Source organism: Haliotis cracherodii, unplaced genomic scaffold (assembly GCF_022045235.1).
Source record: "Haliotis cracherodii isolate W230 unplaced genomic scaffold, xgHalCrac1.p SCAF_2, whole genome shotgun sequence".
NCBI lineage: Eukaryota > Metazoa > Mollusca > Gastropoda > Lepetellida > Haliotidae > Haliotis > Haliotis cracherodii.
Window position 1 is genome coordinate 50,600,088 of NW_027266275.1, and position 27,176 is coordinate 50,627,263.

Here is a 27,176-nt window from a genome sequence, read left to right on the forward strand (position 1 = left end):
AGTTCATGTTACCCAGGGATTATATGTGTTAACTGTTTGGATACATTAAGCACTTTGAGTTATAACAGCGATGTTTGTCAGGGACTATTTTCTTGTGTATCCTCTTGCATTTTCTGAAAGTAAGTTTGACATATGATGCAGATAAACAGTGACCTGATACACTAGTTACTGAGGTTTTTCCGATAACTTTCTTCTCTAAAGTTTATTTTTTAGTATATATTACATCAGATGACAATGGTAATTACACTTGATGACACTGAATACGGATCTGTTTCCCATTTCTAAGGTTACGGTGACCTGTCAATTATGTTTACGTAAGGCATGGAGACTGTTTATAACTTGGATGTCCGTTTTCATATCAATGTCATAGATCTCATGATCAAGTATTTTAAAAAAAAGAAACTGATTGTTTTGTAAATTTCACTTTTCATGGACCGGAGTTGACCACCAACCAACTGACGCTTTAAAAAATGTCTTGATGCCCTGACTATTTTTACTGTGTCCCAATTGTATTTTGGCAAACAGGGCAAAACAATGACATTTAGTAATCACTTACTCGTGTAAGTACCTATGCCACGATTGTGATATGAAAGAAATCAAATCTGTGTTCTGATTAGCTGAGAAAGGTCACATGACCCGTTTATGACACCTATAGATACGATGTCTCAAGGTCTAGGACACTTCCACTTATCATTCACTACCATTGTTCCTGCACGACGGGGATACACCTGGGTATATTAGATACAAAAAGGAGATAGATGGTCGGTGCACATTGGAAAGATATAAAAACAATACGTTAGTTTGGATAAAGAAGTTTCAAAGAAAAATATTGAAGTGGTTTCCACCATGACATAAACATAAATTTGGGTTCCGTACCCTTGTCCCCAATTTGCATGTGATGTCATACAGAGGAAACATTAGGCCCTAGGGTATACCATCCCCTTCATGTGTACTTTCTCAACAAACCATCTCAGTCGTGTTTTAACCTTGTCATTGTTACTGATTCTGAAATGCTTCATTTTTTCACAAAGTCAAGCTACTATTGATATCGGAGGCATTCATTGGCCAACTTTTAGAAATAACAAGGTGTTTTTTATAATGCCCAATTTGGGCCGAGGCATATATCACTCAACACAGCAGTTGACATTTGTTTGCAAATGTTTATTAAATATAATACAATAGAAAGATACAAACAGTTACCAAATATCAGGTAAGACTTGTAAAAGAAGAAAGTAAAACAACAGTGTGTTTCCTGCGACAATATACAAACATACTTACATTGAGTACAGGTTGTGGAAAGAAACTGGAATGTGTACTTTTTACCTTTCATCTTGATTAACTTTAAGGATTTGTGTGATGTTACCGGGCTTCAAATATATTTAAATGTCATGGCCCATGTAAAATAATTATTCATAAGGGCAATAAAAATATCACATTGAAGCTTGTGTTCGTTCTCTTTGTAACAAATATCTTCTATGGGAAATATATGAAACAAATATGTTAGTAATCTCTGTAAAACGAATCGGTGTCAGGCTCTGAAAAATGGTTCTCATTATGTTGTTGTTTCTTCACTAAAAAGACGACGTGGTGGTGAAGGGGTCCAGGGTTATTATGGAACACAGCGATATGTATTCGGAATAATCATTAATGTTTTATCTCTCCTTAAAACAACATCTATCCATGAATTTTGGTTCTGCTTCTGGTAATTTTTCTACAAGAGTGTCCAACATCCACGTTTAAGAGGTAATTGTCATATATAAGGAAAAAGGCAAAGAGCAAAATAAATTGTGATGTACAATTGGCTCGTAGCTAACGTTGCAAATGTATATATCATTGAATCGCTTACCACAATGACAGCCGCCATTTTCATCTTTATCGCCAGTATACTGTGATGCACACAAACTTCACAGAAATGTGTGACACAGTATAAGGACTCAGAGCCGACCAGTCCTTGTTTTAGCCCCTTAATGACGAGCACCTGGCAGGGCAACAACAAGTACCAGTTTTTAACATATTTTGGTATGACGCGGCCGGGGATCGACCCCCGGACATTCCGCTGTCCAGGCGGACTCTCTACCACTAGACCACGAAGGCGGCCTCACTGTCTGCGAATGTGCGACAAATCAGTTTTAGCAAGACATGAACAATACATCTCATTTGAATAAAAGCAACAGAACTGAGAATATATTAACCTAACCTTACATAAAAGTCAAGATCACCGCGATAGCGCACAGACAGTACGATAGATGAATCTTTCTAAAAGAATTGGTCAGAACAGTACTCATGTCTTCTCGTTACAATTGCCAAATATGCCTCTTCTGATTTTCATTGTGCATTAATTATTTATTTTGAAGGTTCTAATACCAACACATTTCATGTAATTGTTACAAATATAGCTACATGTATAGTATACATCGTTATTTGAAACAGACTGTCTCCCTCCCCAACTCTTACCATATCATAGGTTCAGACAATTAGAAAAATAGGTTCATTCGGATTTTTATCGTATCACGAGACATAATATGGATCCTTCAGATTTTTTGTATTAAAGTTACGTTTTTCATCACGATATTCGCAGACACAGCCCTAGACAGACTGTGGTACATTTTCAGTTCCTGGTTAACTCCAGGTTGATAACGGTTTGATTTACATGATTGCTCATTTAGGACACATACACCTTCTACGATTTTGTCTTTATTTCAAACGATATGATCAGATATATATCACCTGGACTCCGCAGTGACTGGATGCAATGACTACGTCAATAATTGTGACTAACAGTAACGGACAAAAGTGTGTTTTCATAGAATATTTAATCATTCTTTGCTCATACGGTAGTTTACAAAACGTTCAATTCCTACCATAATGAAGGCTACTGTCATTCCTGTTGCACACATAGTCAAAGCACTCTCCACGTCACTCATATCAACATTCGCCATTGCGTGTACATATTCCTCCTGTTTTCTGCCTGACCATTTTCTTGCCCAGGCACCCAGTATGCCGTTATCATACAGACGACTGATTCTGGAACAATAGAAATACGTACATTTGTGACGCTAACCAACTGCACGTTTGCATATATCACAGGATGGGATCATTTCATTTGTCTTAGAGTGTCATTTAACAATGAAACATGTGGGTTGTTAGTACTTACTTGTCTGAGAATAACTCCACAAGAGGTGAATTGAGGGGAAAAGGCAGGCTTAGAAAGTTCGGACCAGCACTACATTTCATCCTTCGGAGGTTATGAACTGTCTTTTCTATACCATCAACCGTGAATGAACTGGTAATGTATGCGTAGTAGCCAGACTGTAGGAGCATCTTATAGTGATCCTCGTGCACAGAGTTTAGGATATTTGCAGATCGGGCATCCAACACCTTTCTCCATATTTTCTTACTCACAAAATCATTAGAATGCTGCAAAGAAATATAGCTGATAGAAGTACTTTTAGAATATGGAGCGTAATACTAGATTGGCCTCTCATTCGTGACAACTAATTCAATTTACAAATTGTGACTTAAGCTGTGATTTAAACACTGTTTACATGGCAATTATGCAACTGACCTTGTAGGTATCTTCTTGATATGACCCTTTAGAAATGATAATCTTGAAGTCATCATTTTCTGCAAGCTCTTCTATCGTATTAAAGGGTATGTTTTATTTCACCACTGATAAAATTGCAACCAGATTGCCCGTGTAAACAGCTACAATGATGATGCAAAACAACCACCAGCTTGCGTATAATATGCGACCACTTGTAGACCCTGGGGAGTGCAGCGACCCTGTTGATGTAATGTTTCCTCATGTTAAATATGTTTCCGTTTTTTTTAAGAAACTTAGCCAACATAGGCAAAATTTCAGCTGCACAATGAGTCGCTAACACAGTGGAGAAGTAAGTGTACTTCTTAACAACATTTACAGTTGATTTCCATGGCTGATTAAATATTTATGAATTCCCTTATAACATCTTAGATATTGTAGTAAAGTAATCATTACTGAGTTCCTATATCAGAGTATAGTATTGTTTAGAATACAGTTCGCACATTTATCTATACTGGGAAGGTGATGCTTTGTGCTTTGTCTGTATTTTATGCAGGTGGCATTCACAGTTCGTGGAACTAACACTGAAGACATTGTCTGTAGAGTAGACATATCTGAAAACAAATTGCATGTAAATCTTCACATATTATACTACGCGGTCTCGAACAGTTATGTCACATTAAAAATGTGTTCAAGATGAGGTATTTACATAAACATTTTCCTTGTCGAAAGATCACGATGTTGCAACTTTGGAAAACATCATACCTGATTCAGGTGAACGTAATTTCATAGAATGTTGCATGATATCCTGTCATTGTGTTTACACGTGCAAGTATTAAGTTCAACGGCGGATAATAGGCAAGAGAAGGAAAGAATTGTACATCATCCCATGACCAGTACATCTGAATCATCATTTGAAGAATACAGTTCTCGTAGAGACTTGCCTACTTATATATTGAAGTGGGGCGGTCGCTCTTCAGGTCGAAGACCTAGGTTTTATTCCCCATTTGGGTACTACGTGTGAAGGCCGTTTCTGCAGTCCTCCGCCTTGATATCGCTGGAATATTGCTAAGAGCGGCGTAAAAAGACTCACAAATGGAGGTAATGAGACAAGCTGCTTCCGATGCACACATAGGCTATTTTGCTTGTCTTAGTGTCGGCCTCAGTGCTATATGTATAGTGATAAATTATTGTAAATTAGATTATGTGGGGCCTAGAACAGGGCCTATTGTCTGTAGCTATTTTCATTGTTCAGATTTTGGGGATAATTACACATCTTTAAGTCGTAGTTGAAAGATCAAAACACTATTTACGGTTGTTTTTAAAAACATAAAAATAAAAACCCGCTTGAGATCAATACCGTACTCTCATTAATAATATCATGATTGTACATATTGGATATTCATCGCACTATCCAAAAGTACCCCGCCAAGAGGGGTAGCTCGTCATGACCCTGTAGATGTGGCATTAGAATTTAAGCTGTCAGTAGTAGTACCTTGATGGAGTGGCACAAGAACCGCCGTCATGACACTGTCTGATGTTGATGGTGTAATCTCCCCGTTCGTGATATGCTCTCCAACACTGTATCGTTCCAGCAATGTATAGAGTCCTATGCACCACGCCATAGTTAGCAGTCCGCATGTATACACTTCCCATGTAAAACAAGACACCAACAACCTCCAATGGTTATCATTTTTTGACAGTTTCTTAAGGGCTACTTCTCATTCTGATTGGTACATGGTATGAGGAAATGCAAAGGTCATGCTTCTTTTCAGGATTATTCCATAAGGTATGCCAGCAAGGTCGATATCCTGAAATAAAACAAAGTGGAAATGATTAATGTGTAATTTTCCAATGGATCTACTTTTTCCAACAGTTCGACTCAGTCTCTCCTTACATTACGTGCTACCATTCCAAGAAGACCGCTCCACGTTTCCGATAATTCACCCCAAGATTTGTCAGGTGGTTCGACCAGTTCATATCTGAAGTGAAAGTGAAACATGTTGGCCATGGAAAATAGTAGGTACTTCATTTATTCAAACATGACTGTGAGTTGTCAAGCCAGTTGGAGGGCAAGGACCTTTATATCAATGTTATTAAATGTAATACTAGTTTCTTAGTTTCAATAACACACTAGAATCTCGTAATAAAGCAATTGTTGTTATGGTTGTATGGTAAAATTAGCATTAGCAGCAACAATAGTAAACATAATTCTGACACAAATAGTGGGGATAGGTATATTGTAATACGTACGTAAAATTGAGGTATTCGCCAAGGCAGTCGAATAAATCCTTGCAGACGATTTCGTGCAACATTGTTCCCACTGCAGAAGACAAGTTTATATTTATCTGCATATTAAGCCAAATGCATGAAAGGTGTTGTTTATGGTTACCGTTGACATTTCCCTTTTACTTGAAGCGATAGTTTTTAATGTGAATCAGTTTGACTGATAGCTAATCCCTTGTTTGGTAATTTAATAATATTGTGACTCAGTTGTCTCAGTTGTGACTCGAACTGGCTGCCTTAGAAATATGGTTTAAGTAAAATAAATAACAAATATCTACTTGAAATTATAATTATTTACCTCCGAGATGCCAATTTTTAGTTTTCTTCCATTCAACGCGTATGACGTGTTGGGGAAGAGAGGAGCAATGAAGACAGGGTTTATGTCCCTCTTGTTTGTTAAGTCGGCGATTTGCGACCATTTTTGGGTGTCTGGCTTCCACAATAGAGTGCTGACTTTCATATTTGTGAGACCAGATATATTCTTTTCCTAAAATCAATTGTTACAAACATCTTGAGGAGATAATATTCAAAATCAATGACGTTACAGTACCCAGTCAATAATGACGATTTGTTTATGATTTCAAATATTTTATACAAGTTTAATGTCAGTTCATTTTAACGTCTCATCGGATATATATTGTTTCTTATTACATTGATTACAATTGCCATGTTGTCCATATCAGCTTCTACTTCTGATAACAATGGCGGCTTCACATTCAGGAGTAACCATTTCGAAAAATGTCGAAGCAGTGTTCTTTTTCCGCATTCCTTGTCTTTTGTGGACGACTTCGACAGATAGAACAAATAATAAATATATATGTGATTACGTTTGTTTGTTGAGATGAAAAGATAAGCGTACGGGTATTTTCATCAAACGAATATCTCAAATACGTATAATATATTTAATTGATAAACGTACTATGTTTACGACGCGTGGCAAGCAGTTGTTTATGCCGTCACAGAAGACTACAAAGTTGAACAATTTGAGATAAATGTTGAGTTGGTTCTTCTGGATAGTTTTTTCGATTAACTCCGTCAGACAGTTTTCAAAGGCATGCAATTGAAAGAACATTGCAGTCACGCTATGCTGAGAAGTCCAGTCTTCAATAGTGTCGTGTATTATTCTTCCTGTTTAGAAATAGAAACCTAAAATATTAAGAGGAAAACTACTAACATGTACAATAAACCGTTGATTTGCCGTTGATAATGGTCTCAAAATGTACGATGATCAACGATGAAGATAGATAGTATGCCCTAGAAATACCATTCTTGAATTTGAATAGCTAAAAGAAGATTCACTTACCCATAGATGAATGACCAACAAAAATCAAAGATGAACCCGGTTGGAGAGACATCTTGCTCAGTAGGAGATGGAGGTCATGTTTTCCAAGCATTAGTTTGGAAGGTGCTGTATAATAAATATAATTATGTAAACCATTAATTAATTAGTACATTGACTATAAATAGCCCGCAAGGTGGTGGTGTTTCAGTTTCGAAAAGTGACTATCAACGTTAACACAACCGAGTGTCGAGAGAAGCTGTTTGATACAGGGACGGAAACAAAAACACCAAACACCGTCAAACTTTGTATCAACTTGAATGACAAAGCTTGCATACTACAAATGGCTCCATAATCAGATATAAGTCAAAACATTTTCAGTAGTTTTATCATTTGAAAAACGAATCTGTCGTGTTTGATCGTCTGTATCAATCACAGTGGACGGGTCTTATTTGCAGTTGCGCTGTAAATACTTGCGTTTTGAAGGCCTTGTTTGAAACACCAGAAGGCGCGCGATGATTTCTTACAATGACAATATATGAACATGTCACATGCAACCAAATGATAAAAATGTAAGGAAAAATCCCAAGATGTTTTGACCTACATCAATGAATCCTACTCCAGAACCAGATATTGTAGTTACGATAAACGAAAACTTCAATAAACTTATGCATGTTTTATTACGCCTTTTCTTTCACGTAATTTTCACACAAAAAAGAGTTTGCAGTCATCATAAATTATCATTAGATGCACATATGTCACATTTATTTTTTGTTTTTGATTTGGTAGATTTTGGATACAATTCACGCACGTTTTAAAACACAATCTGGCATCACTTCCCGTTTGGTCCACACCATCTCCTCCTACGTTTAACATCCGTTTCTACAAGTTCAAGTATCTAGGGGGGCACGGGGGGCAAAGTCGTCTAAGGCGCCGCGATTCGCTGCGCAGAGTTGCGTCCCTTGGGCATGCCAGAAACCTATGATTGTGGGTTCGAATTCCGGTACGCCCCAATTATGTTTCCAGGTTTGTCAGCACCATACCCGTGTTCGTGGGTTTCACCGAAGTGGTAAACGTCTGAGACCTGCATCACTTCGGACTTTCCTCCCACATTAAGCTGACACGCCGTGATATAACTGGAATAATGTTAAGAGCGGCGTTAAACCTAACTCACTCACTCAAGTATCTAGGGTCTCTCCAAGCACTTCGTCGATTCAATACAGTCCAGAATTATTTGTAGCGCTGTTTCCGAATCGACGGATTTCTGCAACTTATTCGGCCATTACTGTGGTGACTGTCTGTGCTGTCACGCACAGTTGACAAAAGCAGTGGGAACAGACATCTTCACCTTCAACTGACTCCACAATGATATCTTTCTGTGACAGTGATCCGCTAATCCCACGAATGAACTGAATTTGTCAAAGTTTCCGTTGCACATGCAAGGGTTGGAAGAGTTTGTTGGTTTGTTTCTTGGTTAACGCCGCACTCTGCAATATTTCCGCCATGTGGCGGTGGTAGGAATGGGAAGAGAGCAACTTTCAAATACTTGACTGTCGTTGTAACCAGGAATCAAATTTGGATGCGAGCTCATGTCGTGGTTGCTAGGAGATCGCATGATCGGAAAGGGAGCATGCAAAATGCAAACTTTTTAGAAAGTAATCAGAAGAACTCCGCAACATGAGGACATGAGAAATTGTCAGTCTATAACCAGTTAGAAGCTGTTTGTGAAGCCTTTGGCTTTTATTCTAATCATCATGAACGGGGTGCTTTTGAACAGACTGAACCTTGTGCAGGTGCATTGTTGATACCATCTTTTTATCAAATATATTCGTGTGAAGACAACGCCGAAGACTTCGTTGTTTATCAGTCAGCACTGCAGATATTTAACTCAAGAGAACTGTGCGCACGCCTCCAAACTGCATGAATTAATCACATTTGGACATGTCGGGAAAGTTTCTACAGTTCCGGTGACCGTTTTGTTAAATGGGTGTGTTTGAGGGTGTGGTGGAAGTATTTCAAGCGAATACTGGCATTGTTGATGGATTGTTAATGTGTATACTTCGTTTTGTACTATATGAAAGAAATTGCACACATGGTCGATTGGAAGTTTATCCCGAGGCAATCGTAAGTTCACTTTATGATCGTCATTATGACAATGTTAGTGATTTGGTAAGGGAAGCATCTGGTGACACCGTGAACGTGGCTGTGTGTATAGCTTTGTTAAAATCAATTGACCTGGAAGAAGATTATCGTCGCATTGATGTTATGACAGACGCTCGGAGAGCGACATTGTTGCGACATCGAAAAATGTGTTCATGCCGAAGTAGTTATACGAGAGGATGAGCTGTGTAGCCAGCAACATAAAATGCGCGATTTTCGTTAGTTGGTTGGTTGGTTTGTTGTTTTACGCCGCACTCAGCAATGTTCCAGCTATATGACGGCGGTCTGTAAATAAATCGAGTCTGGAAGAGACAATCCAGTGATTAATATCATGAGCATCGATCCACTCAATTGGGATCGATGACATGCATCCACCAAGTCAGCGAGCCTGACCACCCGACCCCGTTAGTCGCCTTTTACGACAAACCAAGTCACCTTTTACGTAAATTGTATGACCATAATAATGTTAACAAAAGAATGTTGAATCCATATTCCCGCACATGACAGAAAAACTGGTGAGAACAATTATGTTTTTTTCGGATCATCATTTCGTAGTATGTCATGCAAATGATTGCTTGGCATGCCACTAAAAGCTTCAGCAGGGAATTAAAATTTGTGTCACAAGGACCCCCGATGATTCACGGAGTGACTTCGCGCGAGGAACTTTCGGACGAGTGTGACTCTGGCAAGCCAAATTGCTACTGGACAATGAAAACGTGATACGGACACGACTAAACACATTTTTATCACTTGACAATATTATTAACGAATACCTATACGATCATTTCATCAAGATTCAAGACGTAAACAAGACACTTTCATCCGACTAACACTCTTGAAATCACCGAATGGCGTGGATATTTTGACAAAAGCTATTCAGATCAAAAACCCAAATATGGATCCGGAGTTGTGTGTGTGTTTCATTGTGTTTGTAAGTGTTTGAAATGGCTAAGAATCGTTTTTTGTCCAGGCCATTCTATGCAAAAGAATTAATAACTCCTGGAAATAAAGATAACTATTTACTTAAAACACATATAAAACTTGCAAATGGTGGAACATTTATTATTATACTTAAAATTCATAAACTGCAAATACATCGAACACCACAGGATTATGTTTGGAGCAGTGACACACATAATGTTGAATGTTTTTATAACACTACACTGTTTTATCACGACAAGCGTATTTCGATCTCGACAATACAGGCGCATGACCACAACGTTTGTGTGTTGGACTGTAACGAAAACACCGTCGTAGATATTCCACAGTAACATTTTATGAAGATGTGCGCCATCTCCGAAGACAGGAAGGTTTTGAAACACGTTTGTTGAAAGAAATTGGAATCGTTTGATGGATATGTATTACTATCAGTAGTCCGTCACATTGCTTGCGTCCTCGTTGTGAAACGGCCCACGTGGGTGGGTGTTGGATCACTTTGACCGATGGAAGTTGTCTGTTATCATGAATTTATTGACTTGTCAGATCACTCGCATGACCTCCTCCCCCTGAGAGTGTTCAAACCTCAAATGCCGTGTTAATTGTAGTCGTATTCATATTAACCAAAATGGAAGTGCCAACCTTACAAATATACACTCAAGAATCCTATTATTGCATTATATTCTTAATGAAACATATGACATAATTACAAATTAGAAAATACAATGCCTCGAAAATAGGATCTACATTTAAAAAATGAGTAAAGTATTGACTACTTTTCAATAAAAACTTTATTTAATACTCTTTTAAATAAACTCATTTATCTTTGTACCTTAAAAATAGCTGATACAGGATAATGTAATGAAGTTCGGCGCATGTAATGATGTAGAATATAGAGGACATTAATGTATCTGTTCCAAGTAAGGTTCACTATAAGCAGCCACAATGTGCCAAAGTAACATCAGATAAAAACTATATAATTGATTTTCTAGAAACCTGTCAAGTTCACAAAACGAGTTGAAGGTGAACCGACGAAAAGCACCAAATGGCCAATTACATACATGTACAAGCGTGCAACGTCCATTGCTCTGGATGTTCATATATCATTCAAAAGTAATCCCAATACCGTTTTCCAATTGTCGACTTACCAAAGTAACGAACCAATACGTCGGTTACTTAGCTACTGTTGTGTTTCCCATACATGTATGTCCAGGTAAATATGCGTCCGTAAGCATCACCTGATCGAAATGAGCCAGAAGTCAGCAAATATTTACATTACTTGCGACCAGAACCGTGTGTTCCATACCGTAGTTGTTTTCGAAAACGAAGTAAAATCAGTTTCTAAAATCTGTTACAGTTGGGTTACACTGCCAATCGAATTTAGATAGCAAACTGTTATTCCACCATGACATTGAAGAATGCTTGATTTTCATTGGTTAAAAAGATTGATACGGAAAGTGTATTAAGCCTTTTCACATAAAAACGTGCGCATGAACACATCGATAGCCTACATATCGATTTATAAAAAATGGCTGCCGACCAATCACCCATAGAAACCGTAAAACATATCAATATTTCCTCTATTACATGCTTAGTCTCTAATACATGCCGGATCTACGGCACTCGCGAAATTAATAGACGGCCTAGCGTCTAATAGATGAAATACGGTAGTTTAATGTCGGATGTTTTTGACGACGATGTGATGTTCTAGGTTACAACCCTGACTGCTTCGATGATGAGATTTCAATACTTTACGAAATAATATCGTTTGCCTACAAATGAAATGATTATGAAACTGTTAGGGACTTTTGGAAGCCAACAGACTCGGAACACTAACAGGCAATTTCGTCATTGAAACAACCAACAATGAATGTAAGATATAATATTATAAAAAATGTGTTTGAGGAAACCTTATTCATGACACGTACGTTTTGTGTTTCAATAAAAATTTAATTTGATATGTTGAATCACCTGTGGGGTTTCTGAGTCAGACGTCACTTGTACCCTTTGCTTCTCGTATCAGACAATCCAGTGATTGATATCATGAGCATCGAGCCACGCAATAGGGATCGATGACATGAATCGACCAAGTCAGCCTGCCTGACCTCGTATCAGACGACTAAAACTAGGATAGGTTTGCCAAAAGGTTCTACCTGGGCAAGTGTGTGTCATTATAGTCGAACGCGGCATAGATCATCTGTTATTCTGTCAACATATGTCGATCATACAAAGGCAGCTGTGATGCAACTGCAAAATGCAGTGCAGAGCATCATTCACTCACATAAATATCAATATTGTAAGATCATTGTACAAATGCTGTCCTTGTCGAAATCTATTATTACTTGTCACGTCCTTTTTCGTCAACTTTATCATAATAGTACCATTTGCATGTTCGAACCGTAATAAATGAAAATAAGTATTTGAGACATTAAACTAACAGTGAAAATGAATTTAAATTTACCAAACAAAAAACAACGAATATTTTCATACACGGTCATCTGCATTCTATATAACCTCAAAAAAACTATGATACCTACGAAAATAAATGGAAATAGGGGTTTATCATTGGAAATAATATATAAACACAAACAAAGAACCATTTTGTAACAGAATAGGTCCATGTGAAACGTGAATTCATCATGGCAGTGTCAACCTGTGTCCTTCGTATACGTCATCTCAGGCTAAAAGGGGCGTGGGGTCAATTGTCATTATCGGGTATCGTGACCATTATCAGTGATATAAGCTTGAAAACGTCTCCTCATTGACGTCACAAGATGGTTGAGGAAGGTTTGGGGGATGTCATTCCAGATCTGGACCAAGGCCTGTTGCAGGAGTTTGGAGATATTCAGTTGTCCAATGAAGCCTGTGACCACACGTTCAACATGAGGGCGTGTATTGTCCTGCTGTAAAATGATGTGACGTCCATGGGTCTGAAAGAAAAGGAGGACGTAGTAACTTCGTCACTGTGCCCGTCCCTTGTCAAATTGCCATCGGTGACAACTAGATGGGTTCTGTGATGTGCAGAGATGTCTCACCACACCATTAAGCTCCCACTACCGAATGCACAACGTTGAACAACACACGCGTCAAGGTAACGTTCCATCCGACGTTCATCAACACGCCGCCGGCCATCACTGCTGTTCAGATGAAACCTAGACTCATCTGTGATGTGGTCTAACCTCCAGTCCTGTAACCTGAACCTGAGATGTTGACCATAACAGGCATTGCATTAACGTGGGACGTAAAGCTGGTTGAATCTTATGCTCGCGTGATCGCTTCCTCAAGTCCTAGCACTAATCGGACATAATCCGGGGATGCTGCGGGCTGTCAAAGTTTAATTCGCATGTAAACAAGACGGATATGATTAATCGACCGACGTGACATTACTCGTGGACGTCCAGCACGTGTTCGGTTAATGGTGTTGCCAGCCTGTTGGTACTGACCACAGGCATTTACGATGACAACCAAAACCGTTAAGCATCAAGAATTACAATTGGTCACAACCGCACATTTCAGACAGGCGTGATATTTATGAGGTTTGGCCGTCAACAAAGATGCTTTTCACCGTTAACACACTTCAGTCATTTAGCCTGTAAATTAACGTGTACTGTGAATATATGTAACGAATTTCTTTCTCATAGGATTGTTCGCATGTAATGACCGGGATGCATGTGCAATTTTAGGGTCATCATTGGTAATCACCACAAAGCATTTGCACATGCGATTATCATGCATGATTCCGAAACATCCATAGCAATATAAGGAAGAGAATTTATGGATGTCAACTTCTTTATTATGAGGAACACAACGTTTCAGAGCATATGCTTACTCCTTCACCAGGTGAATGAATGCCATGAGGCCATGAGTAAGCATATACTCCGAAACGTTGTGTTCCTCATAATAAAGAACTTTACATCCATAAATTCTATTCCTTATATGACTTCTAAATGCCTTTCAAAGACCTCATACCAATATACTTTTAATGCGATTATTTTAAGCTATATTAATGTGACTCTGATGTAATTCAAACACTGTTCAAAGTGGCGTTACATCCAATTCACTCTCTCCCTCAATAATCCTACTTTATATACGTTTACAGAATGTGTGGCATCTGTTCGTAACCTTTCGATACGAATTGTTTATTTATATTTAATTCCATGTTACTTAGAATCTAATTTGCTACCGAACAACAAATCTATATTTACTATGGGCCTATAGTCTTTCAGTAATGAAATACATCATTCATTTTTCACATTTTTCTGACTTCATAAATCGTTGATGTATTTTATGTGGGTTTGCAATATGTGCTATTATCCCTTCATTCCTAATCATACATATTCTTGGTTTTACCAAAAGGCTAAATATAGCAACAATCCTATGTCGTGTCTTGAATAATGATTTACCAAACCATTTTTTGCATAAGAACAACGTAGAAAATATATTATAAGGAAACAATTAAGATATAGTCTTAAGAAAGAGAAACCAAACTTTTGTTAGATTAAGTAACACACATTTACTGCACATATGAACACTTGAAGTAATGCCAAAATGCAAACAGGACAACAGTGGACACGTGTCCAATATGAAGAAATTACACGGAAAATGACAAACATCAAGGTAATGAGAACTCAATATATCTGGTATCTAGTGTCCACCATAAGCATCAAGTATCCCCTGCCGATACGGCCAACACATCGGCTAGCTCGGCCTGTAGTAGATGTGCAAGCTGTTGCAGGGTCCGTGGTTCAGGATGTCGACGTACGAGGCGACGCGGATCAAAACTGATTATTCAAAGGGTCATGGGAGGATTTGTACACTATAGATCCGTAGGTATGCTGCTGCCACGTGTGTTGTTTGGCGTCTCGAATTGTGTTGTAGAAAGATGAGCGTGGTTCCTTGTGTAACCTAATAGCATTAGGCTGTTAATTTGCACCAGGTTTGTTCGACCAGTGTGGGAGACTCAGTCCAGATCATTTCGCTTCCACCGTCAAATCTGTCGACCAACCCTATGGAATCGGTGGCAAATTTTGATGGTGACGACGTACAACACTGACACGTCGCTGAACCAAACAGTCCACCACCGCTGGTTAAGCCATATATTGCGTAACACCACCGACGTCGCAGCTAACTTGTTCACATTTGCTGGAATTAACATAGCCGTATGAAGTGGTCCTGGGCGGAGTCGGCATGACGTGGGTTGGACACGTGATGTCTCATGCTGATGTAACCAATACAAAGTGATTTGGGACATATTGATTAACCAAGGGCGCAATAGTCAGAACATTCAACTTTGCCCAACACATGACTTAGGTTCACTGACAACGCACGTTAAAAATGCTGAAAATGCAATTTCACTCCTGAAATTGTAGGGACTTTCTTTTTCATATGTGACGGTAGTCAAATGGGTGTACATATTGAATTTCTTACTACGTTTCACCTGAAGACGATTTCATGTGTGCATTTAACCTGTTGTATAGTATGTAGGTAAGATTTTAACATTATTTTATGTTCGCCGAAGCCTTTTGATAATGAGCTCTGTTCCAAGAATACACGCAGCTAGTATAATTCCGGCAGCACATGCTACCAAAGCACTTTGCAATTTAGCTATGGTTAGTTGTTTTACGTGCGTCGAGGTATCATGAATCTCTTGCTTATTGGTACTCCACTTTTTGGTCCAGCCATCAAGCATTCCATTATCATACAGTAACATGAGTCTGAAAATAGAAATGAAAAGTAAGATTCAAATTAGTATCTGTCCATGTTTATCATTATTTACGATGAATGCGTTTGCATGATGTAGATGTTTAAGCTTGGCCACAAATATGTTCCCTCTTCGGCAGCTTTGAGTCAACAATCATTCTGGATTAGATATGCGACAAAATCCCTTATTGCATACGAATAATATACATGATGTTTTTCATGGTGCAAAATCTACATACTTCTCTGAAAACAGATCAGCAAGCGGCGAGTTGAGAGGAAAAGGCAAGCTCAGTCCTATGTTGATTACGATTCCTTTCATTACTCTCAAGTCCTTTATTTCTTGTTCGATTGCAGCTATGACAGTTTCCACTTCAATTAGAGCATGGTTTCCAGACCGAAGGAGTTTTATAAATTCTTGATGCTCGTTTAAGGAACTGACGATTTCGGTGGTTCTACTTGCGACAGCCTTTTTCCATAAAGCCTTCATAATAGAGTCGTTAGAATGCTGCCAAAATATGAATGATCATATTCATTTAAATAAAATAGTATGTGTCTATTTGGTAAGTTTAAGGCGTTTGGAATTAAGGGTTTTAGTACATGTGTATCCCACTTTTAATCATATATTCATGTACCAGTGAAAGACGTTACACCTATATATGAATTAATGCTGCCTAATATGTTAGACATGAGAAACATGGGTAACTATGAATATTCTATTCAGACCCCTACCTTCACCGCATCTTCAATGTATGATCCTCTTGGTACACTTAATGAGAACTCAGTGTTTGTGGCGAGTTCTTCTAGATTTTTAAAAGGCACCTTTTCTCTAACCACAGCGAGGATTGATATCAGATTCCCCATGTATACAGACGTGATGACTATACAGAAAAACCACCAGAATGTGTAAAAGACACGGCTCGGTAATTTCCGGGGTAGATATGACAACCCTAAAATTGAAACAACATTTGATATCATATATTTAGCAATTATTTTTTATGGACTACTCTACTAAGATTCATGTTTATGACATATGGCCTCAAACATTAAAGAAGAAAGGTTATAGTTTGGATTCATATAATTTATGATTTGATATTATTGGTAAGCTATATAAGAAAAAAACTGAAATACTTTTTAACACGTGTACTTTCTATGACAACGAGGTAATATACTAAGTAAGGATAAGAATTTATGGATGAACAACTTCTTTATTACAATTAAGAGTAATAAAGAAGTTGTTCATCCATAATTTTACTTAGTACTCAACTTCTAAATGCCTATCAAAGAAGAGATAATATACCTTGACGCAATGGCACCTGGATTGCGATAATGATACTTAACATCGTTGTCGATGAGCAGGGTGGTTTTCTTCTGTACCCAACGTCTCGAGGTCCAACGTCAATTTCCTCCATTACTTTGAAAAGTCCCATACACCATAAGATGGCACATATACCGTATAAATAAACTTCCAGACTAAAGCAGGACAAAAGTGAAAGCCAGGCTGTTTCTTCATCTTTAGGTTTCTTGTACAGTACACGATATGCTGAGAACTGTATCATGTATGAGTATGTTACTACCGTCGACCTCTCCATTGTTATGCCAAATGGCACCCCGGAAAGATCAGCTTCCTGCAAAGAAGCACATAAGCAGCCACTGTGAGTGTATCAAACGTGTTAAGCTATGAATGTTTCCTTCGTGTAAATCTCTCCTAGTGCCTTACTCTCAGGCTGTTATCTTTTTCCTTCATGTGAATGTAAATCTCTTCTCCTGCCAAGCTATTATGTTTTCCTTCATGTAAATGTAAATCTCTCCTCCTGCCCCACTCTCAGACTACTATGTTTTCCTTCATGTAAATGTAAAACTCTTCTACAGCCCCACTCTAGCCGCGAATAGCTGGAATATTGCTGATGCGGCTTAAAGCAACATTTACTCACTCACTCACTCACTGACTCTACAGCCCCACTGTCAGGCTAATATGTTTCTCATCGCGTAAATGTAAATCTCTTATCCTGCCCCACTCTCAGACTATTATGTTTTCCTTCATGTAAATGTAAATCTCTTCTCCTGCCAAGCCATTATGTTTTCCTTCATGTAAATGTAAATCTCTCCTCCTGCCCCACTCTCAGACTACTATGTTTTCCTTCATGTAAATGTAAAACTCTTCTACAGCACCACTCTAGCCGCGAATAGCTGGAATATTGCTGATGCGGCAAAAGCAACATTTACTCACTCACTCACTCACTCACTCACTCACTCACTCACTCACTCACTCACTCTACAGCCCCACTGTCAGGCTAATATGTTTCTCATCGCGTAAATGTAAATCTCTTATCCTGCCCCACTCTCAGACTATTATGTTTTCCTTCATGTAAATGTAAATATCTTCTCACGCCAAGCTGTAAATTTTATATGTTTTCCTTCACATGCAAATGTAAAGCTCTTCTCCCGCCAAGCTATTATGTTTTCCTTCATGTAAATGTAAAACTCTCCTACTGCCCTACTGTAAAGCTATTATGTTTTCCTTTATATAAATGTAAAGCTCTTCTACTGCTCCACTGTCAGTGTATGTATGTCTAACTTCATTTAAATTTCTTCCGCTGCCTTCTGTCAGGCTATACTATGCTTCCTTGTTGAAAAAATATGTATCAGTTCAATTGTTTTTCCTGATATTATGAAAATATGTTTTGCTGTGTAAGCCTTCCAGGTTGATTTTGTTATTGTTCGATGGTGTGTCATGGTTATGTTTCCTATTTGTGATTGTCTTTGACTATCCTACCGTTTGTCACGCTCTGCATGTTTTCCTATACGTAAATCCTACGTTTTCTACGGGCTATAGGTACCTGGTTTCCTGCATGTTAACATGGTTTGACAGTCCTGTTTGTCAGACCATGCATGACTTCCTACACGAAAACTTCCTTTACAGTTCTATGGTTTGTCAGTGTGTTTTTTACCCTGCAAAAAAGATTCCAGCATACATTGTGCCTCCACACATGTGTAATTGCATGTAGAAAAGAGTTTTAATTTCTTCAGACTGTGATCTTAATTAAAACAATTGACAGTGAAACATTGAAACTGCTCACATTGCGGGCTATCATGCCTAGTAGTCCACTCCATGATGCATTTGGAAGCCGTTTACCCCACGATGTAACAGATGGCTCAATAAACACATAACTGAAATCATATGTAGTAGTTTGTTTACAATGCATCATGCAACAATGCAACAGAGAACAGAGACCAATTAAGTGACATAGAACAACTATTTTATATCTAAAAGCGCACAAAATCACAAAAAGCGGTAAACAATACATGTGGGTATATGCTTATTCAGCAGAGTATAAATTTATTTAAATACATAACCATATTCCTTTTAAAGATTGAATTTAAGCTGGTGTTTTAGTTCGATTGAGCGTTGGTCTCTGAAGTTATTTTAAGATGTCATAATTCATTACATTTAAATTTGCGCGTCCGCCCGGAGAGCGGAAGGTCTGGGGTTCGATACCCGGTCCAAAAGACGTTTAAAGATGGTACTTGCTGTTACCCTGTCTGACACTAGACCGCCTTCGTGGTCTAATGGTAAAGAGTCCGCCCGGAGAGCGGAATGTCCAGGGGTGTCGATCCCCGGCCGCGTCATACCAAAATATGTTAAAAGCTGGTACTTGCCGTTACCCTGTCTGGCGCTCGGCATTATGTTAAACTGCGGCATGGTATCTCAGTGGGCTGGCACTATAAATCGGCATCAGTCCGGACTAGTACAAGCAGCCACACAAACACAAACGTGCATGGACGTCGCTATATAAGTGCAATAATCTTGGACGCGACGTTAAACCCCATTTCACCTCACCACACCACATTTGAATTGGCAGGTTATAGATACTGACTATCAGTTTTGGTGTCTGTATCTCATGTAATCGTACGTTCATGTGTACAAATATAAAGGGGTACTAAATATACATAAAAACTACATAACTTCAGACTCCTAGAGCTCTCTTGATCAATGTTTTGTGTTTGCAATGAATGCTGAAGAAGTCAAATAGTCTATATCACGGAAATACAGTCTATATTATTCATATTCAGTGTATGACCACATTTTCTGTTTACCATTAGTAAACAGTAATAATCGTATACAACCTATTATGGTTAACGATTTCATATATTTTTACTTTGTTACTTTACCAATAACGTTTACAAGAAAATACTATATTTGAAACATGAGTGCACAGAGGATGTGTACTGGAACAGTTAAAATAGTGATGAGTTCAAAACAGTCTTTGACAAACTAAGCAGTACTACTCACCTAAAGTTGAGAAATGCCGCTAGACTGTCAAAAAGATCCCTGCACACATGTGTGTATGTTACAGGATGAAGCTTTGGAGATTGCACTTTCTTACAGTAATCAACCCACTGAAATATATGGCACATGGTGATCTCATGTTTCCAACATACCAGCAATTTAGAATTTAGATAAAGTCGAATTACGAATGTTTTCACTTATCTGATCAAGGGGCAAAAAAAGTCATGAAACGTTGTAATAAACAATAAAGAAGTTTTTATCTATAAATGTTTAATGTCTTCATGTTTTCAACTTCTGTATGCCTGTCAAAGAATTAACCTCTCCGGTTGTATATACATAGCTAACGAAAGAAATACCAGGCAATATGACTCAGACCTGCAGACATAAGCACATTTATTGACATTTGGCTGCATAGCCTGTTTTGAAACTAAACAGTATATATATTGTTAGTCTGATAGTTTGCGATGTGGTCACGTCTACGTTTGAATACAGCCACTGTGGCATTGCGTATGTATTGATATATAACGCACATACTTTGCCTGCCACTGTCGAATAGAGTATCTACCATGTGTATCTGTTTAACTGGTCATTAAAGAAATCAGATGAAATATATACATATTTCTATGTATATGAAGATGTTTCGTAATACCTAAATATCATACTCTTTTGATTGTCTTGACAAACATATATTATCTAAACGAATCGTCTTTTACAAACAGTCTGTGGGATTAAACATAATTAGCCTGTCCAGAAGGTTAAACTCAAAACAGAGGCATTTTCATCAGTTAAAGAGTGTTGCTGAAATGCCTGCCTTAGGTAAGGTTAAAAAACTTTAAGGCCGACCAGTTTGTAATAATGTGTCTGGAAACAGAGATCATACAGGAATTATGCTCAATTAACTAAGACTCAAATACACTATTTCCAAAGTATTCCATAAGCTACAAGGTTCAATGGATGATAACTACAAAGTTGCTTGCAGTTCAACTTGCACATTGAAACTAGTACTGTTATAGCCTTGATCATCATTCAATCATTACAACATCATATTATAGGCATTATATCGACATGTCTATTTACTTAGGGAGATATCTATGTGCTAGACAAAGACTTTCCCTTTGGGTGTTATCTGCACAGAGAACATCGTGTAGAAACTCACCTCTAAAACAACGATAGTAAGCTTTCTACCGTTTAATCCCCTTCGTGCATTTGGAAAAATTGATATGTAGCTTGTTGATGTGTTGGTTACACTGCACGGTTCACCAATACGTGTCCACTCTCGTCCAGTGCTTGTCCACTGCAGCGTCATCACATGTGTGCAAGTGAAACTGGAACTATTCTGATTCTGCACCTTGTTTAATTAGATATTATTGTTTTTGAATAATCTTACGAAATTTACAGCCATATTTGTCACGAAGCATTAAAGGTCAATAAACACATTCTTTCCGTTGATTTATTTAGTTTGATTTAGTACATGGTCTTGTTCTGGTAGTATTTATATGCGGTTGACTTGCACTATGAAAATGATACCGAGATTTTGATTTTATCAACAGTACAAGGAAATGGTACCTTCAAATGTTCAACCATTGGTTTGGGCGAATTTTGCTTAATATGTGTGCTTCTCTTAACTTGTCTATACTTAATGGTCGATGTGGATCTGATGCCAGAGTGGGAAATTTTACGTTTGTGTCCCCTACAGGCGCAAGCGTTATTGACTATGCTATCACAACGAGGGATTTGTTTACATTGTGTAAGAATTTTAACATCGGATCTCGGATCGAGTCTCCGCACGCGCCAATCAATTGTACCTTTCAGTCACGTAACACTGAAATTGACAATGCTATGTCGGGTGAGAATGTGAAGCCCGAAGTTTGTATTAAGTATACTTGGCGTGATAACTTTGGTGATCGGTTAAGAGAAAATGTCTCATGTGATGAAAGTAAGCAATTGTTTGATGATTGTATTACGTTAGCATTAACAGACATAAATGCAGCAATTAGTAAATTTACGGAAGCTTTGTTGAAGGCAGCAGATTTTACAAAGCGTATGATTGTTCAGCGTCATGGACGCGACAAGCCGTGGTTTGATAAAGAATGTGGTTATCACAGAAGAGAAGCCTTCCGACTACTAGATGTTTTTAATAGGAAAAAGGATAATGTTTCGTTACAAGCCTATTCACTGCAGCGTAAAACATATATGGATATCGTAAGGTGTAAGAAAAGAGCTTTTAATGATTTGATTCGTGACAGACTTTCATCCAATATCAATAATTGCAAAACATTCTGGGAAATGTTAATAAAATACACTGGTGTTGAAAAAAGGGAATCGTCTATCCCCATAAGTGACTGGTTTTCGCATTTTAAAAATTTATTCCAAGATATGCATACCGATTTCTCTCGTGATATTACGAAAGATGGTGTAGATTATCCTTTTGATGATGTCACATGTTCTATCCTTGACAGCCGTATAACTGAAGACGAGGTGTTGCAAGCTATCAATCAATTAAAAAACTGCAAGTCGCCAGGAAATGATTCTCTTATTTCTGAATTTTTCAAAGCATCAAGTGATTTAATAGTACCATACCTAACAACCTTGTTTAACATTTTATTTGAAAATGGTTCGTTTCCCGAGTCGTGGTGTACTGGTGTTATTATACCTCTGCATAAGAAGGGCGATTACTCAAACCCCAATAACTACCGTGGTATCTCCTTGCTCAGCACTTTTTGTAAACTTTATGTATCTGTACTTAATTCAAGACTTACGTTCTGGTCTGATGCGTATGATAAAATTTGTGACTCTCAAGCTGGTTTTAGGAAAGGTTATAGTACTATTGATAATATATTTATTCTGCAGTCTGTAATCCAGCATTATCTGTCTAAGAAGCGTGGTAAATTATATGTTCTTTTTGTTGACTTTAAAAAGGCTTTCGATTTTGTAAATAGATCTAAACTTTGGCTAGTTCTTAAATCCAGAGGTGTGTCCCCAAAAATGTTAATTGCATTAGAATCCATCTATTCCTGTGTTAAAAGCTGTGTTAAGATCAGAAATTGTTTTACAGAATGTTTTGATTGCCCTCTAGGACTTCGGCAAGGCTGCGTAATGAGCCCATTCTTATTTTCTATTTTTATAAACGACTTAGCTTTGTATATAGAATCAACATGCACTCCAGGTGTACAGCTACACCCTGACACTGTACAGATTTTTCTATTGTTGTTTGCTGATGATGTTGCACTTATTGCTGATACTGTGTATGGCCTTCAAAAACGCATAAAAGCTCTGGAAAGTTTTTGTAGTAACTATCATCTAACAGTCAACTTGGATAAAACTAAGGTAGTGGTATTTAAAAACGGGGGTATTTTATCAAAATAAGAAATGTGGTATTTCAAAGGTCAAAAACTTCAGTGTGTAAGTTCTTATAAATATCTCGGTACCGTTCTTTCAAAAACTCTCTCCTGGTCTTTGCATGTTAATAGTGCTGCTTTACAAGCTAAAAAGGTCCTATTTGGTGTCATTAAATCTCTAAAAATACTTCAACCTCTTCCTTATGACTTGTTTTTCAAAATTTTTGATTCTAAAATATCTCCAATTCTTTTATACGGTGCCGAGATTTGGGGTGTAGATACCTACAAAGAATTAGAGCAAATCCAGATACTAGCATGTAAACGCTTTCTTGGGGTTAAACAATCTTCATCAAATCATGTGGTTCGGGGGGAATGCGGAAGGTACCCTATGTACATATGTGCTTATAAGCGTGTAGTTACTTATTGGTACAGAATTTTACATTTGCCTGAAAATAGATTAGTTAAGAAATGTTATAGATTATTATTACTTGATGTTAATAATGGTAAGATCAACTGGGTCTCTAAAATCAAACACATTCTCTGTTCGTTTGGTTTTGGCTACATATGGGAGATGCAATTTAGTAATAATAGTAGAAGCTTTATCTTGGAATTTGTAAACCGTTTAAAAGCCTCGTCTGAGCAAGATTGGCATGCAGCTGTTTCATCTAGCACTAAATCCAAGAGTTACTCTCTTTACAAAATTTCATTTGGCTTAGAAAGCTATATCAAGGTAGTAAATGTTTCAAAATTCAGAGCTGCTCTTGCTCAGTTGAGATGCTCCTCCCATCGGCTGCGAATTGAGACCGGTCGATATATTAAGGAAATTAGAGAACAGAGACTGTGTTTGATGTGTAACCAGAATTTTATTGAGGACGAATATCATTTTGTGCTTGTATGCAATGCTTATAATAATTTAAGAGCTGAATACATTCCTCCTTAATATTTTACAACCCCTTCTATAAATAAATTTAATGCTCTTATGTCATCCACTAACTCTATAATCATACGAAATCTAGCAGTCTACGTTTACAAAGCTTTTCGACTTCGTTCATTACATACAGTCTAAATATTTATTTGTGTATACGCATGTGTATGAATGTGTATGGATATGGATGTATATGTAAACTAGTGGTAATTCTTTTTTCTCCCTCTCTCTGTAAATACTTCTGTGTAATAGGCCTACGGCCTAACACTTTTTGTGAATAAACAATAATAAAAACCATTGGTTGTCTAAATTTTACATGATTTCAATTTACGTTCCGTTTCGCACGTGCCACACACTATATCGGAGGTACCGAAGGATGCCTTTTGATATCTTCTTATAGTTTCACTCAAAATAATTGATTTTCTCGTAAGGCCTAAATTATTTTTTTCTTGGTTTACGGATTTCAAACTCATCTAAAAAAAGCCCGAGAGATTGTTTATACTTGAATTTTGTCCTAAACCAAAAAATGAAAATATGTTGCCTAATCACTGACTACAGAAACTTATAGATGAAGATTATTGAGATTTGCCGTATAAACAAATGTGTAGATATCATTCGGTAACGTTTATCAAACATTTACATCAATCTAATTTTGTCTAATTAGTGTTGCCGAATACAAACTTACCTGAGACAAGATCAGCTTAATCGCAAAAGCCACATTATCGATTTCAGTGTCGATAGCACGGGGCAATGATGTGGCCTGGTAAGGGTGAACGAAAAGCCATTTTGAGAAATGTCGGAAAAGCGCTCGTTTGCCATATCTTCTGTCTTTGTCTGAAACCTTGCAGTTATTGAAACCGTGTAAATACAATACTGCTTCCTTCAAAGCATCTTTACCAATGGTCTAATCTATCTCGATCTTTATTGTCGAAAATATAAATATAATTATGGTAATCGGCAGAACAGGTCACCAAGTTTATGTAAAGTACAGGTGAATACCTTTGTACAGTTCCATAAAGGGCTACAACTGTTGTAAGTCAACCTTAATGTCTAGGAATTTAGTGTCTTAGCACTAAGATCGCTTTGCGGTACTTTATATGAGTTTCGGATGATTAATGTCAACTTCGCGATAAACATTACAGAAAAAACAGTTTCGAAATATTAGTGTATTTGTTCACCCAGAAATATTTTTTTTAGCAATATGCTTTTCCAGAGACGTTAAAAGAAGGTAGCTGTTTTGAAACCCTGCCTTGCCCAGGGCATCAAGGTGATAAAACAAGGAGAGGCATGAACATCTCGCTATCTAAGTGGAATTATATTGAGGGAGACGCCAAACCCAATTTCAATTCCCCTCAAAGATAAAGTGAGCCGACTGATATATGATATAATACCGTGAGTCTAAAATGATCACCGAGAATGTGTTAAACATTAGATATCCAACATATACTAGTATATCATTCTGTTGACAAACATTGTTCCTTGTCGTTCCAAAGAAGCCCGGAACTTTCAACGTGCGGATAGTTTGAAAAATCTCTTCTGTGTAGAAAGTACAGTTTTGATATTATAAGTATTTTAGTAAACATTCTCATAAGTTCTTGCACCAGTTGTCTTGCTTTCAGGAGAGATTGTTTTCAAGATTCAACAATGTGAATATTCAATGAATATGAAAGAGTAATCTTTGCATTAAGGCGCCTCACCAATCATGCAGGTATAAATTCGAGATATGACATCATATGTAGCCCCAAGAAATATAATGGACCATTTATACTTGGCATAAGCAGAAAAAGAGACAATTTACATACCATATCAGTAATGCCACTCAAGCAATCACTTGTTCTCTCACAGATTACAATAAAATTGAGTTGTTTACGGTAAATGCTGATTTTGTTCTTTTGTATGATAGTATTCGTGACTGTTGTAAGAAAGTCGTCTAGGTTGGCCAGGGATACGGACATCAAGGTCACCCTTTTGTCACGTGCCCATTCTTCTATAGTGTTTGTTGTTTCCATGCCTGTAAAATTGTATGAGACAAATGCAGAAACTTTGCCTTGCCTATGAAATAGAATCTTGCGTCGATGATGACTTAAACCTTTAATATGTTAATCTAAGAAATAATTGTCGGGTGCATTTAATATGTCCGCTAGAGACGAGGAACAACATATTCATAATATGAGAGTGCGTCAGTTCAAATTTTCCGTCGTATCAGCAAATCTTTCACAATAATTTATCAAATATAGATGTCTTTATGACTCTAATATCCATCTAGGATCAGGTAAGACGGATATTAACTAAATAATCCAAATCATAGGTAACACAAATAAGCGCATTTATATGTAGCTGATTGCATCACTTACACATTGAATCCCCATGAATGTACACCAGTGTGGAGCCAATGTCTAGAGTCATCAAATTCAATAAACCGCTCAGCTCTGGGCCTCCAAACAATGACTTGTGTGAAGCTGTTGAAGACAGGATATTTGTATTTGTATGTACGTGAAGTTTTCACTGTACTTAATATATGCTACCCTAAAGCATCGTTTAAGTAGGTCACAGAACATGAGACAGAACTGTGACTGGTACGTTTTATAAATACCGCTATTCCATGCAGTTTATCTTAAAGTTACAGTTACACGACATACTGTACACTTACACGCCTTGCGATACAGTGTAATGTTCCTTATGGTATATAAAGATATATCAGATCCTTCCATCACGAACGATAA

The 27,176-nt window shown here is 37.6% G+C and overlaps 1 protein-coding gene and 1 pseudogene across 1 annotated transcript; both read right to left on the reverse strand.

The window, feature by feature from the left end:
• Window positions 1-2,816: 2,816 nt before the first annotated feature.
• LOC139467886 (glutamate receptor-like) lies at window positions 2,817-6,899 on the reverse strand (annotated as a pseudogene).
• Window positions 6,900-15,705: 8,806 nt separating this feature from the next.
• On the reverse strand, window positions 15,706-26,859 carry LOC139468417 (glutamate receptor ionotropic, kainate 3-like). Its single transcript, XM_071250372.1, has 10 exons — window positions 26,808-26,859; window positions 26,256-26,464; window positions 25,139-25,294; window positions 21,347-21,538; window positions 20,194-20,300; window positions 18,980-19,070; window positions 17,200-17,527; window positions 16,632-16,849; window positions 16,142-16,407; window positions 15,706-15,916 (listed from the first exon to the last, which is right to left on the reverse strand). Exons 1-10 carry the CDS (start codon window positions 26,857-26,859, stop codon window positions 15,706-15,708), a joined length of 1,830 nt encoding a protein of 609 aa, XP_071106473.1.
• Between the last annotated feature and the right edge of the window lie 317 nt (window positions 26,860-27,176).

Excerpts from the sequence above, each read along its gene's own strand:
- LOC139468417 (XM_071250372.1), bottom strand. The coding sequence starts at position 26,859 with ATGACTCTAGACATTGGCTCCACACTGGTGTACATTCATGGGGATTCA. Across the intron at positions 25,295-26,255 it reads TGAGTGGCATTACTGATATG|GTTTCAGACAAAGACAGAAG; the intron begins GTATGTAAATTG and ends AATAACTGCAAG. Across the intron at positions 20,301-21,346 it reads TTACTATCGTTGTTTTAGAG|TGGGTTGATTACTGTAAGAA; the intron begins GTGAGTTTCTAC and ends CATATATTTCAG.